The sequence below is a fragment of the Lithobates pipiens genome, unplaced genomic scaffold (genome assembly GCF_037356315.1).
Source record: "Lithobates pipiens isolate NorthernLeopardFrog02 unplaced genomic scaffold, aLitPip1_a1.2 Scaffold_8, whole genome shotgun sequence".
NCBI lineage: Eukaryota > Metazoa > Chordata > Amphibia > Anura > Ranidae > Lithobates > Lithobates pipiens.
The window spans coordinates 566,740,948-566,754,467 of NW_027507903.1; the positions used below are offsets into that span (position 1 = coordinate 566,740,948).

The 13,520-nt window shown below is 48.2% G+C and overlaps 1 protein-coding gene across 1 annotated transcript in view; it reads right to left on the minus strand.

The window, feature by feature from the left end:
- Positions 1-3,146: 3,146 nt before the first annotated feature.
- Positions 3,147-13,520, minus strand: part of LOC143961025 (hepatic lectin-like) — a 54,315-nt gene continuing 43,941 nt past the window's right edge. Inside the window, exon 7 of the mRNA XM_077470148.1 lies at positions 3,147-4,821. Coding sequence (XP_077326274.1) covers positions 4,689-4,821 — 133 coding nt within the window. The 3' untranslated portion in view covers positions 3,147-4,688. The remainder of the gene's footprint in view (positions 4,822-13,520) is intronic.

A 13,520-nucleotide genomic window follows, 5' to 3' on the forward strand; every position in this document is an offset into this window, starting at 1 on the left:
GAACCATAGTCTAAAGAGCCTGTAGCTCCACGGATTCTTACTCCGGAAACAGAGTTGTCGACGCCTCACCTGCTCCTTCCAGTACATCAAGAGAGCAGGATTGCCCGTCTGATAATGAGGGGTTGGAAGCATCTGTCGGTTTTGACTTTTGGCTAATAGAACCCTTTGTCAAATCGGTTAAAGAGGCGATTGGTTGGGAGGAACCCCAGGAGGCTCAATCGAAATGGAAGAAATACTTTCCGAACCTCAAAAGAGACTCAGAGGCTTTTCCGTTCATTGAGGAATTGGACGACTTAATCAAGGAAGAATGGCAGGGATGCGAGAAGAAATCGAGTCTGAATAACAGGCTGACAACTTAAAAAACCTCACCATGCTACTTACTTTAATACCTTGGAATGTCTACTTTCTAAAAAGGGGTCATTTGGGAGGTATTTGTACTTTCCTGACTTGTTAGGCCCGTTTCATACGGGAATGTGTCAGTAATGATCTGCCCCGTGATGATCCGCTTGCTCAGCGGGGATCGATCCGTTGTCCCCGCTGAGCCTGTGGATGAGAGAGCGGTCTCTTCACACTGTGCAGGGACCACCCTGTCAGCTCTCCGCTCTCCTCTATGGGGGATCGGATGAGCACGGACCTTCTGTCCGTGTTCATCCGATCCGCTCTGCAGACGGATAGAAAAATAGGATTTCCCCCCGTCTTCAGAATCGGACAATAGCGGAGGCAGACGATATTGGGTGTCTGCGGATGTTCATCCGCAGACACCCGCTATCCCATAGGAATGCATGTATGTCCGTATTTCATCCGCAAACGGAGGGATGAAATACGGACATACTGTCCGCATGTGTGAAAGAAATGAGGTACACCTGATGTACTGAAGGCCTGATCAGATGTGATCAATTTTCAGTGATTGGCACCATAGTTTGTAGACTCTATAACTTTCACAAAGACCAAATAATATACACTAAAGTGGGTTATTTTTACCAAAGATATGTAGCAGTATAAATTTTGGGCAAAATTTATGAAGAAAAATGACCAATTAGCAAAATGTTATGACAGAAACAAAGAAAAAGGCATTTTTTTCACAAAAGTTACGTTTTTCTATTTTATTTATAGCACAAAAAATAAAAAACCCACTAGTGATTAAATACCACTAAAAGAAAGCTCTATTTGTGTGGGAAAAAAGGACGCAAGTTTCATATGGGTACAGTTTTGCATGACTGAGTAATTGTCATTCAAACTGTGAGAGCACTGAAAGCTCAAAATTGGTCTGGTCAGGAAGGGGGTGTAAGTGCACTGTATTGAGGTGGTTAATATAAGCTTATTGCGATTTTTTTATTTTTTATTTTTTTGTTTTGTTTTTACCAAAAATATGTAGAAGAATACATAATGGCCTAAACTGAGAAAAAAAATAGCTTTTTTTAAAAAAACTATTTTGTTTGGGTGCAACGTCGCATGACTGCGCAATTGTTAGTTAATGTGACTCAGGGCCATATCGCAAAAAATGGCCTGGTCATTCAGCAGCCAAATGTTGAAGCGGTTAACATTCAGCTCATATTGACTTCAGTGGCATCCAGGTTGGTGGCAATCGCTGAACCTGTTTCAAACGAAACCCTACATTTCTCCGATGCGCGGCTACAGAGATCGGCCAATGTCTCACTGCCTGTGATTAGCGCAGCGCTGTGCCGACTTCCTGGCGGGCTCTGCATGTGGAGTGTGTGCGAACACGCCTGAGCTCATCCCTAATTGTAAGAACTCACAAAGTTTTGGCAGCAGACTGATGATAAAATATTATGCTTGCATCTAGTGAGTATTCAATCTTGCATATACACTATATTACCAAAAGTATTGGGACGCCTGCCTTTACACGCACTTGAACTTTAATGGCATCCCAGTCTTAGTCCGTAGGGTTCGATATTGAGTTGGCCCACCATTTGCAGCTATAACAGCTTCAACTCTTCTGGGACGGCTGTCCACAAGGTTTAGGAGTGTGTCTATGGGAATGTTTGATCATTCTTCCAGAAGTGCATTTGTGAGGTCAGGCACTGATGTTGGATGAGAAGGCCTGACTCGTATTCATCCCAAAGGTGTTCTATAGGGTTGAGGTGAGGACTCTGTGCAGGCCAGTCAAGTTCCTTTCTTTGCACACTGGTCCAAATTATTTAGTGGAGGGGGGATTATGGTTTGGGGTTGTTTTTCAGGGGTTGGGCCTGGCCCCTTAGTTCCAGTGAATGGAACTCTTAAGGCTTCAGCATACCAAGACATTTTGGACAATTTCATGTTCCCAACTTTGTGGGAACAGTTGGAAGATGGCCCCTTCCTGTTCCAACATGACTGCACACCAGTGCACAAAGCAAGGTCCATAAAGACATGGATGAGCCAGTTTGGAGGAGGAGTAACTTTACTGGTCTGCACAGAGTCCTGACATCAACTTGATAGACCACCTTTGGGATGAATTAGAGCGAAAAAGAGACTGAAAACTAGGCCTTCTCCTTCACATCAGTGCCTGACTTCACAAATGTGCTTCTGGAAGAATGGTCAAACATTTTCATAGACACACTCCTAAACCTTGCGGACAGTCTTCCCAGAAGAGTTGAAGTTGTTATAGGTAAAGGTAATATTGAACCCTACAGACTAGGACTGGGATGCCATAAAAGGTAAAGTCAAGTGTCCCAATAGTTTTGGTAATATAGTGTATGATATTATTCTAAATGAATAACATTTTTATTTTTTCTAAATTTACTAAACATTGGTCTAGGCAAAAATATAAAATGTGAATTTCTCACAGTTAGATAGTGCAAAGTGCATGCAGATCGGAGGAAAGAGCAGAGTGATAAAGAAATGATCTTCTCAGTCTGCTGCTTCTTCTTTTACTCGTCAGTCACTCACTGGGAAGACCTGTAAGTGTTACTGAATTACAGCATAAAAAATAATGTCTTCTGCTTCCCTAGAAAGCGATGTGCTGTATAGCAGGGATGTGTAAATCTCAAAACTGGATAGAAAAAAACAAAAAAAATCTTTTGGTAGTTATCATTTGTATATTTAGCATCTAGTTATCTGGAGTTCAGTTTTAATTATAGAAAATTGCTTTATAGAAATCCCCTTTTGTGTCAATGAATTTCTAGAATTAATATACACCCTTTCTAAAATAATTAAAAAATATATAGTTTATTGGTTTACATGTTTAGTAAATACATTTTATTGCAGTATTCACATAAGAGGTGTTACATTATCATAGTATTAGTCACATTGAGGTGATTGTTATGTCTTGTAGCTGAGAATTGCTTTATTTCAACTTATTTCTAGAAATCAATCAAAACTGATAAATATGCTATTTTTTTAAAAAAAATTTATGATTGAAACGTAATAGAAAACTGCACCCAAGCTGTGGTCATGGACTATATCTGAGAGAATCCGTGGCAGTTGCAACTGCAGTAGAAACTGTCATTGTAATCTACCTCCTGCTGCTGATTGGCTGGCAATACATTTTGTTTTCTTCCCCTGCTGAACTATGCTTGTTTGTTTCTAATAAGAAGGGATGATTACAGGGAGATACATGTGTAACCACGTGTGAGAAGAATTGCACTCCTTAACACAGTGATTCTCAACCAGGGTTCCTCCAGAGGTTGCTAGGGGTTCCTTCAGCATTGGACCATGTCTACCTCTCGGATAAGTTCCCACCGACACCATTAATCTTTTTAGCTATCTGTAAGGAGGTAATTCTTCCCAATGACCACAGATGTAAGGACCATTCTTCCCACTGACCGTCACACTAATGTATCACGAGTTGTAGATTTCTCATTTTTAGCAGGGGTTCCCCGAGACTGGAGAACTATTTCAAGGGTTCCTCTATGTTGAAAAGGTTGACATGTAACAAGTGACAAGTAACATGTGTACTATTCAAACAGAGTAAAGTGTATGTATATATCAAATCGTTATTTTAAGTTGTGGATTGAGTAGTGAAGGGTTAGAACCCCCTGTCAGGTTTGTATTGCTGTTTTGGCCTCACTGTTGGTATTTTCCCTTCTCCTCTCTATTTGTCCTAGTGACCATTGGAATCACTGGAAAATTGGAATCACTGGAAAAAAACAAAAACAATGATGGGCCTTTTTAAAGAATTCATCACACGTAGGCCCCATGCACACGATAGGATTCTCCAATGGAAAATGTGTGATAGGACTTTGTTGTCGGAAATTCCGACCGCACGTAGGCTCCATCACACATTTTGCATAGGAATTTCCGTCACACTAAATTTGAGATCTGGTTCTCAATTTTCCCGACAACAAAATTCTGATCGTCTGTACACAATTCTGATGCACAAAGTGCCACCGCGTGCTCGGAATCAAACAGAAGAGCAGCACTGGCTATTGAACTTCATTTTTCTCGGCTTGTCATACGTGTTGTACGTCACCGCGTTCTTGACGTTCAGAATTTCCAACCAACTTTGTGTGACCGTGTGTATGCAAGACAAGTTTCAGCCAACATCCGTCAAAAAAAAATCCCATGGATTTTGTTGATGGAAAATCCTATTGTGTGTACAGGGCATTATAGTTGAGTCCCTGGGTCAGAAAGTGAAGGAAAGTCTCCCAATAAGACAGCAGAATATAAACCAACATGGGTTTTAGCCCTTCCCTTCCCCATTCCACACTAATAAAAATCGGGGTTACAAATACACTTTAAGTGAATCTGGTTCAGCGCTTTTGTTCACAAACTGCATAGCTGTTGTCATAGCTGCATGGTACATCATTCCATTCTCCATTGGTCCATAACAGTGCACAGTCTTCCTCACCTTCATGGTCATTTGGCTCCCCTTTGGTCCAGGACCTGAAAATAAAATGGCCAGAATTACATACAGGACTTTTTTCTTTTTTTTTTTTTTATCGATTTAAAGGAGATCACCCACCCCCCTTTTTTTTCTTTTACCTGTACTTTGAGGTGGGTGCTGCACAGTTCTGATACTCACCCAAACCAGCAGATCCAGCTTTGTCCCGCAAATATCCTCTCATTCCCAGCCACCACTTGGTCCCTCTGACATCATCAAGAGGCCTGCTGGCTTTTCTGGGGGCAGCAGACAGGCCTCCCGATAAAGCTCTTCATTAATAATCAAGAACCGGGGGGCGTGACCGGAAGCCGGCCCGAATGGACGCCTAATCGCCTCGCTCTCTCACCAGCCTAGCTCCAGCGGCACTTTAGGGGACCATCCACTGCCATCCGATGGGCAGACTGAGAGCCACCCGCTCCACCTCCACCAAGGGACCCTCCGCTGCCCCTCCGGGACCCATGACGGGCCTCCGTGCCTTCTTTCAGCCGACGGATCTCCCGGCCGGCGGGCCTCCCAAGACGGCGCCGGCTGCGGCTACGGAGATGTCCCGGGCCTCATCCCCGGCATCCAGCCTGCAGCACAGCCGCCGCATGGGCTTCGAGGGGGACAGGACACTGCCCGGCTCCAGCGCAGCCGTCAGAGCATCCGGCGGGGTGAGTGAATCCCCGCTCCCGGCCACACATCAGGCCGCCCGACTGGGCCTGAGGCCTACCATTACACCCTCCTCTCCTGGAACCCACGGGGACAGTCCCCCACAGGCATCGGGGCCAGCGACCACAGCATTGGGACCAGCAGCCCCCCCCATGCACCGCAGTGGACTGGGAGCTTGACAGAGGGGATGGCTGGGGGGAGGATGGGGGCCGGAAGGCGCCTGGACGGGGCCCGGAGCACTTAAGGAGCGGTTCCCCTCCCCCCAACGGACACACAATGCACACTGGCACTCCCCAGGCTGTTCTGAGCAGCGTCGGACCCCCTTATCCCTGCCATTTCCTTGGGATCCCCTCCCTCCCTGGATGACAATGACTTTCCCGCCCTGCCCCCCCCCCCCCCGGGGAGCTGCTGTCCTGGTCGTACCAGGGACATGGGAGAGCGGGGGGGCCCCAACAGAGCCCCGAAGCCCGGTCGCCTCCACCCAAGTCCCAGAGGCTGGCTTCATCATGGGCTCCCAGCCCATCACGGCGCCGGAGCGGATCCCCAGCCTCCTCCGCTCACTTGGCGGGTCCTGCGGGATTAACCCCACGACGGGGGGAAGGGCAGAGCCGTCAGACCCCCCCGGCTCCTATACCTGCATGGGAGGGTGTGTGGGACCCACCCACTGAGACTGCTCCCCCCTACGCGGGCGAGCGGGTCCGGGGGCTTCGGACCCGCGCCGCCACCCCACTTGCATTCAGCTGGGGTGACCCTGGAGGGCCCTCCCCTCCGCCCTTGCACACGCAGTGGCAACAATACCTGCAAGCGATTCCCACTAAAGAGGACTTTAAGCAATTGATAGAAGATGTCAAATCTACATGTAGATCGGAAATACAAATGCCACATTCCAGCCTTAAGCACTTAGCGGACCGGGTGGAGATGGCCGAGGAGGAGATCCAGGAGACCAAAATAGCGATCCACAGGACCCAAGCACAAGGGGCAGACCATCGCATGCTACTGAGAGATATGCAGCGCCATGTGGAGGACTTGGATAACAGGGGGCGCAGGCATAACATAAGGGTGCGGGGGATCCCGGAGGCAGAGGGTCCAGAGGACATACAAATTATCCTGCAGGAAATATTTAACAACCTTCTTGGGGAACCCACCACCAAGTTTATCGAAATGGACAGAGCACACAGGGCCTTGCGCCCCAAAAATGCTACCTCAAGCCCCAGGGATGTCATCTGTAGAATTAACTTATTCCACCTTAAAGAGGACATTATGAAGCAGGCCCGCCTGGCTCGGGTGGTGACCTTCCGAGACACCCAAGTGCAACTCTTTCCGGACCTCTCCTGGCTTACGCTGCAGAGACGCAGACTTCTCCAGCCGCTGCTCCGCACCTTACAGGACGCCAACATTCCCTACCGTTGGGGATTCCCATTCACCCTTACAGCTAAGCATCAAGACAAGTCAGCCTCTTTGCGGTATCCGGAAGACTACGCGCCTTCTGTGAAGAATTGGGCGTTCACCCTCCCCAGCTGCCGGATTGGGATCTCGTGGCTACTCAGCTTACACCTCCAACGCTGTGGCAGAAGGTCCCCTCCTGACAATGTCCTTGAAACCGGGAAGCACCTAAAAAAACGGCTCGACAAGGACATGGCTGAAGCATCATACCACGTTTATTTTTGCTTTTTTCTTTTTCTCTTTACTGATCCCCTCCGCCCTTGTGGTGATGGGGAGAAAGGCCCGTTTTATTTTTGTTGGTTGGCCGGTGGACCGATGTCGGGACATTACGTTCCTGCCCCCATCCGCAGCTCCCCGAGTCCCCTTCCCCCTTTCCCCCCCTTAGTTCCTTATTATTGACATTTTGCTATTAGGCTGGCACATGTGGAAGACCCGTGAGAGTGGGTTTCCTCCTGTTCTTGTGTCGCCCCCCACCTTCCCGGTTGCACTGGCGATGTATCCTGGGCCCTAGGAAATGTTTGGCGATTGTCGTTGCATTTACATTTCCTCAGCTCCCCTCCACTTATAACCGCCCACCCCACATGCAGTGTCTAACGAGGGGAGCTGGACTCCCATGCGGCCGCCAGGCCCGGCCCTCGGGTTCGGGGTCTGGTGGCCCCCTGGGAATCCGTCTTGACCTGAGCGACTTGCCTATTCATGGTCTCATATGGTTGTATGTTTTGTTGTATAACAGTTACCTGCTTGGTATGAGTTCTTTCGTTTGCTGTTATAACATTCTCTCCTTTTCTCTTTTTCTGTCTGTCTCCCCCTCCCTCCCCTCTCTACTCTCCCACCGTGTTGGGGTCCGTAGATACCGGAGAACATCCTGTCTGGTCCCTCCACCGGAACAAGCAAGCTCCTGGCTCCTGGCAGTCATCCTGAGAGGTGGAAGCTGGGTAAGAATTTGTTTACACTCCCCACCCCCCCCCCCCCCCCGACATGACTGATGGCTAAAATTTTATCCCTAAATGTCCATGGCTTAAACTCAAACAAGAAACTGCATCTGGCACTGAGGGAATTTAGGCAGTCTGGAGCGGACATTGTCCTTGTTCAGGAGACACATTTTGATAAGGGGGGTTCCTTTGCTTTTGCCTCTAGATATTTCCCTCTCGCTTACCTATCCTCGGGGTCCCATAAGAGAGCAGGAGTGGCTATCCTGATCCGACACGGAGCCCCATTTACCTACCTCGACCATTATAGTGATCGGGGGGAGGCTTCCTGGTACTTACAGGCACGTGGCAGTCTCAACCGATCACCTTGTGCACCCTATATGCCCCGAATGTCCGTCAGCACAGCTTTCTCTCCAAATTCCTGTCGCGTTTGTTTAAATCGGACCACGGTTACCTGCTGGTGGGGGGTGACTTTAACCTGGCCCATTCAGCTACTGCGGACTGCCTAGAACGGAACATGCAAACCTCCCCGTCCCTGCGACTTCTCTGAAAAATAACGAAACTCCGTATGGCGCTTAGGGATCTGGCACTCCGCCAGGTGGAAAAGACCCTCTTGAGGATCAGACAGACATTTTACGACAGGGGCAATAAAGCGCACTCTCTCTTAGCGAGGAAACTTAGAGATAGAACCCTCATATCTACCCCGCACCAGATCAAAACGAAATCCAATACTGTGGTCTCCCACCCTAGGGAGGTCGTTGATACGTTTGCGAGCTTTTATGAGGAGCTGTACAACAGCCGTGACATCCCCAGCGACCCCTTGCCGGCGGAGCTCTCCCAACGTATGCAACAGTACCTGACGGACAGCGGGATCCCCCGCATCCGAGCCCAGGATCTAGCCTCCTTGAACAAGCCGATAACAGAAGAGGAAATAGAACTAACCATCAAGTCCCTACCGGCACATAAATCTCCAGGTCCGGACGGCCTACCCTATGAATACTATAAAACATTCCTACCCCTCTTGCTTCCGCATATGAGCAGATTGTTTAATGCGTTCCTGCAGAATACCCCGGTTCCCCCCGATATGCAACGCTCCTTTCTTACCCTGATACCCAAGCCGGATAAGGACCCCATCCTTTGTGCCAACTATAGGCCCATTGCGCTCTTGAACTCAGACCTGAAAATCTTTACAAAACTACTATCCCTGCGGCTCAACATGGTCCTCCCTTCCCTTATTCACAAAGATCAGGTGGGATTCGTCCCTCTCCGTCAGGCTGGTGATAACACTAGGAAGGTTATAGACTTGGTCGATGTGGCGAATAGGGAGGGTATCCTGTCCCTGCTCCTGAGCCTGGATGCGGAAAAAGCATTTGATAGACTGGGGTGGCCCTTCCTGTTCGCCACGCTGAAACACATGGGAATGGGGAGACCGTTCCTGCAGGCCATACGGCACCTTTACTCTAACCCGTCCTCTCAAGTTAAGACCCCCTTCGCTACTTCATCGACCTTCTCTGTCTCTAACGGCACATGCCAGGGATGCCCCCTGTCACCCTTATTATTTGCCCTCTGCGTAGAACCCCTGGCGGCGTCCATTAGGCGGAATCAGGCTATCAGGGGCATCCCGGTTAGGGATAGGGAATTTAAGGTCTCGCTGTTTGCGGATGTTGTTATCCTTACCCTGACCCAACCTAGGATTTCCCTGCCCAATTTACACAAGGAGCTAGATCGCTACAGCGCCCTATCTGGTTACAAAATGAATGCCTCAAAATCGGAAGCCCTTCCAGTAAATATCCCACCCCTGGAGGTAGATCATCTTCGATCCACTTTTCCCTGTCACTGGAAGACCACTTCCTTGAAATACCTGGGGATAAATATCACCCCGACTTTCGCTTCCCTGTACCAGGCAAACTTCCCGCCCCTGTATGGAACCATTAGGCAGTTGCTCTCCCAATGGCGGAAGCACCAGATTTCCCTCTTCGGTAGGATAGCATCGGTGAAAATGACGATCCTTCCGAAGCTCCTCTACCTCTTCCAGACCCTCCCTATTCCCATACCTTATCACCACCTGAAAAAATTACAAGCAGATCTGCTCAATTTCACGTGGAACTACAAACGCCACAGAATACCTCGCTCTGTAATGACTGCCTCCCGTTCGGACGGGGGTCTGGCGTTCCCGAACCTCGTTAAGTACTACCAGGCAGTTCAGCTCCGAGCAGTGACCTCCTGGTCCACCCAGCGGTCGTATAACAGATGGACGGAAATTGAAAAACTTTGGCTGGCCCCAGCTCACCCTAATAGTATGCTCTGGAGTGCGGCAGCATTGGTCCCCCGAGCCCTCTTACTTGGATCTATGTCTCACCTGCAGTGCCTATGGCGCAAGCTATCTAAGTTGTATGACTTGTCCTCGGATAAGTCGCTCCTGACGTCCTTTTTATACCACCCCAAGGTGCCAGATAGTCTAACACACCCAATGTCTCATCCATGGTCTTCCCAGAATCTCTTCCATCTGGGGACCCTGGTGGACCCCAGATCGTGGAGACTGCTGTCATACGCCGACCTTCAATCTAAATTCAACCTCCCGCAACAGGGTTTTTACAGTCATTTGCAAATACGACACTATGCCCAGACCATATCCTCTGACCTGCGCTTCTCCCCGCCCTCTGCTTTTGAGACTGTAATTCTAGTGGGCACGGCCCAAAGGGGAACGATATCTGCCATATATAAAATAATTAACGCTTCCCCTATAGCTTCAAAAGGCAAACATGCCTATATGCTCAAGTGGGAGGAGGCGTTGGGTGAGGAGATTACGGAGGAGCAGTGGCAGACCATATGGTCACAGACCTCAAAAAGCTCCCTATGCACGCTCTACAGGGAGAATGCATATAAAATTTTATTTTTTTGGTACATGACCCCGGACGTTCTTCACGCCATCTACCCCACCACTTCAGACAGATGCTGGCGATGCCTGGAACACAGGGGTACGCTGCTCCACATTTTTTGGCAGTGCCCCCGTATAGTTCCTTTTTGGGAAGAGGTCCAGCACCTCTTGACTAGTATCCTAGGTCAGCGAGTGGCCCTGAACCCCAAGAACTTCTTGTTGGGCATCCCCTTTCCTAAATTGACAAAGTCCCGAAAGAAGCTATCACAACATATCTTGACAGCTGCGAGGTGTCTTATTGCCCTTCATTGGAAAAAAGTACAGCCCCCCACCCTCGGTGCTCTCCACGCTAGAATCAGGGATGTGGAGTTGATGGAAAGGATGACCGCCAGGATACAGGACCGGCTGGAGGCTCATGACGTGGTCTGGAGCCCATGGAATCTCCGGGAGGACTGGATGTGACCAGGTGCGGGGACTACACACGGTGATTACCCCCTCTTCCCTTTTCCCTCCCTCGACCGCCCCCCCCTTTTCTTTTTCTTTTCTTATCCCTTTTATCTTCTCTTCTCTCGCCTTTATTCTTCCTTTTCTTTTCCCTCTCACTTAGTATCCCCTTCCCTTTTTCTTTTCTTTTTTTTTCTCTTCTCTAGCTCTCGTTTCCTTATCTTTAATCGCTCCTCTAGAAAGATGCTTTGATGATAACGACTGGAGTGAGCAGTTAGTAATATTTGTAGATATACTCTCTATGTATTGGGCTATCTCACTGGAGACAGCGATGGGTAGCATTTGAAAATGGGCCAGACACATGGTAAACCCCAGGAGGAATCTCAGAAATGTTATGCTGTTAAAGACATAATTACAATGTTGTATGGGAAGGATAAGGCACAGGGCACAAATAGGATTCTCAAGAAATTGGGGATGGATGGAGAAAATGGATTAAGTGTAGAAGGTTGGGAAGAAATAAAGAAAGACAGACAGGGAGAGATATTGCAGAACAGATGGGTATCACAAATACAATGTCTAATTAAGGTTTCCAACAGGGCTGAAGAGGAGGGATGGGAGTATTGTCAGGAAAAGGGTGGATGGGATATGAAGGTCCGACACAAAAGTCTTCCTTCTGCTCCCGGCGATAGGGTTAATACGGGAGATACTCCACCTCCTTATAACACCACCACACCAGGTAATGAAAGACCAAAACTTTATCCTTCCTTAAGAGGAAGAGGATGGGTATGCCGAGTATGCGGTACCCAGAACCCAGACTGGGCAAAGGAATGTGTGCATTGCGGCGCTCAAAGACCAGAGCCCGTAGCTCCAGTCCATAGTCGGACTAGGGTAATACAAGTAAATAATCCAAATGCGGGTCAAGCAGGACAGCCACCTACAGTGACCCGACAAGTCGTTCTGAGGACATGGACACCTTGGTCGGCTGACACTCTTATGGCATTAATACAGAATGCTCCTGATCCCGTAGCAAAACCTGCCGCATTCTGTAGATTCGTGACACAATTACTAGACACACATGAAGCAACTTGGCAAGATGGGGAAGATATATGTAGACATAAAATGACACTGACAATGTTTAATCAATTTATGAATGAAATTGCTCCACATAGACCACAAGGGGATCCAGCGGCAGATCCGCCAGGAGTACATCCCCGTCATATAGACTCTAGACCCCTGTTTATTGCTCAGTTACGAGAATTTTGCCAAGGGAAACAGCAGGAAAGGGGTTCGACAGCGCCCATAAAACAGGCCCCAGGTCAGACTGTTACAGAATTTTACCTCAACATGGAAAGCATGATGGCTGACGAAGGTCTAGATTTAGCCTTACCCGTCACCATTAGGGCTTTCAATCGACAGTTTATGGAAGGACTAGTACCCCAAATAGGTGACAAACTGAAGGCATGTACTCCCGAATGGAGAGCCATACGGGACAGAGGAACATTGTTGCAGAAAGCACAAGGCATAGAGGCTGATTTAGCAGAAACTAAACCCAGAAGGACACCGGGAGTTAACACTGTTGCCCGGGTCAATGAAGGAGGGAATTCCTCCCGTAAACCTCTTACCTGTTATTACTGCAACAAGGTGGGACATATAAAAAGAGACTGTAGGAAAAGGATAAAAGACGAACAGGAAGGAAACACGGACAGAGACACGAGGGACTACAGACAGAGGCGTACCAATGATAGGGACGATCCGACCGCATGACTTGCCCCAGTCCTAGCTGAATCAGAGAACAAAATGCTCCACATGTTGATGAAGGTGGAAGGTAAACATATTCCTTGTTTGGTTGACACAGGAGCGTCACGCAGTCTGTTGTCTGATTCAGTAGTCCCTCCACACATGACATCCCGTGACACCATACCCATAAGTGGTTATGACGGTCTTTTGTCCGATGCCCCACTGACTAAACCTTAAAAGGTAAAAATAGAGAATGGCTACCGCCTGACACTTGTGTATTGTTGCAATATGTAGATGACCTATTGTTATGTTGTCCGGATAACGATACTTGTTTAAAAGCCACTCTCTCATTGTTACAATTCCTGGCTGAAAAAGGGTGCAAGGTGAATAGAACTAAGTTACAGGTATGTCAGAAAAAGGTTGTCTTTTTGGGCCACTGTATATCCCAGGGTACTCGACACCTCACTGAAGACCGAGTCCAGGCCATAAGACAAATGAATATCCCACGCAACTTTAAGCAACTTCGTATGTTTCTGGGAATGGTGTCATATTGTAGACAATGGATACCACATGCCAGTTCTCTGATGCAGCCATTATATGATTGCTTGAAAATAGTACC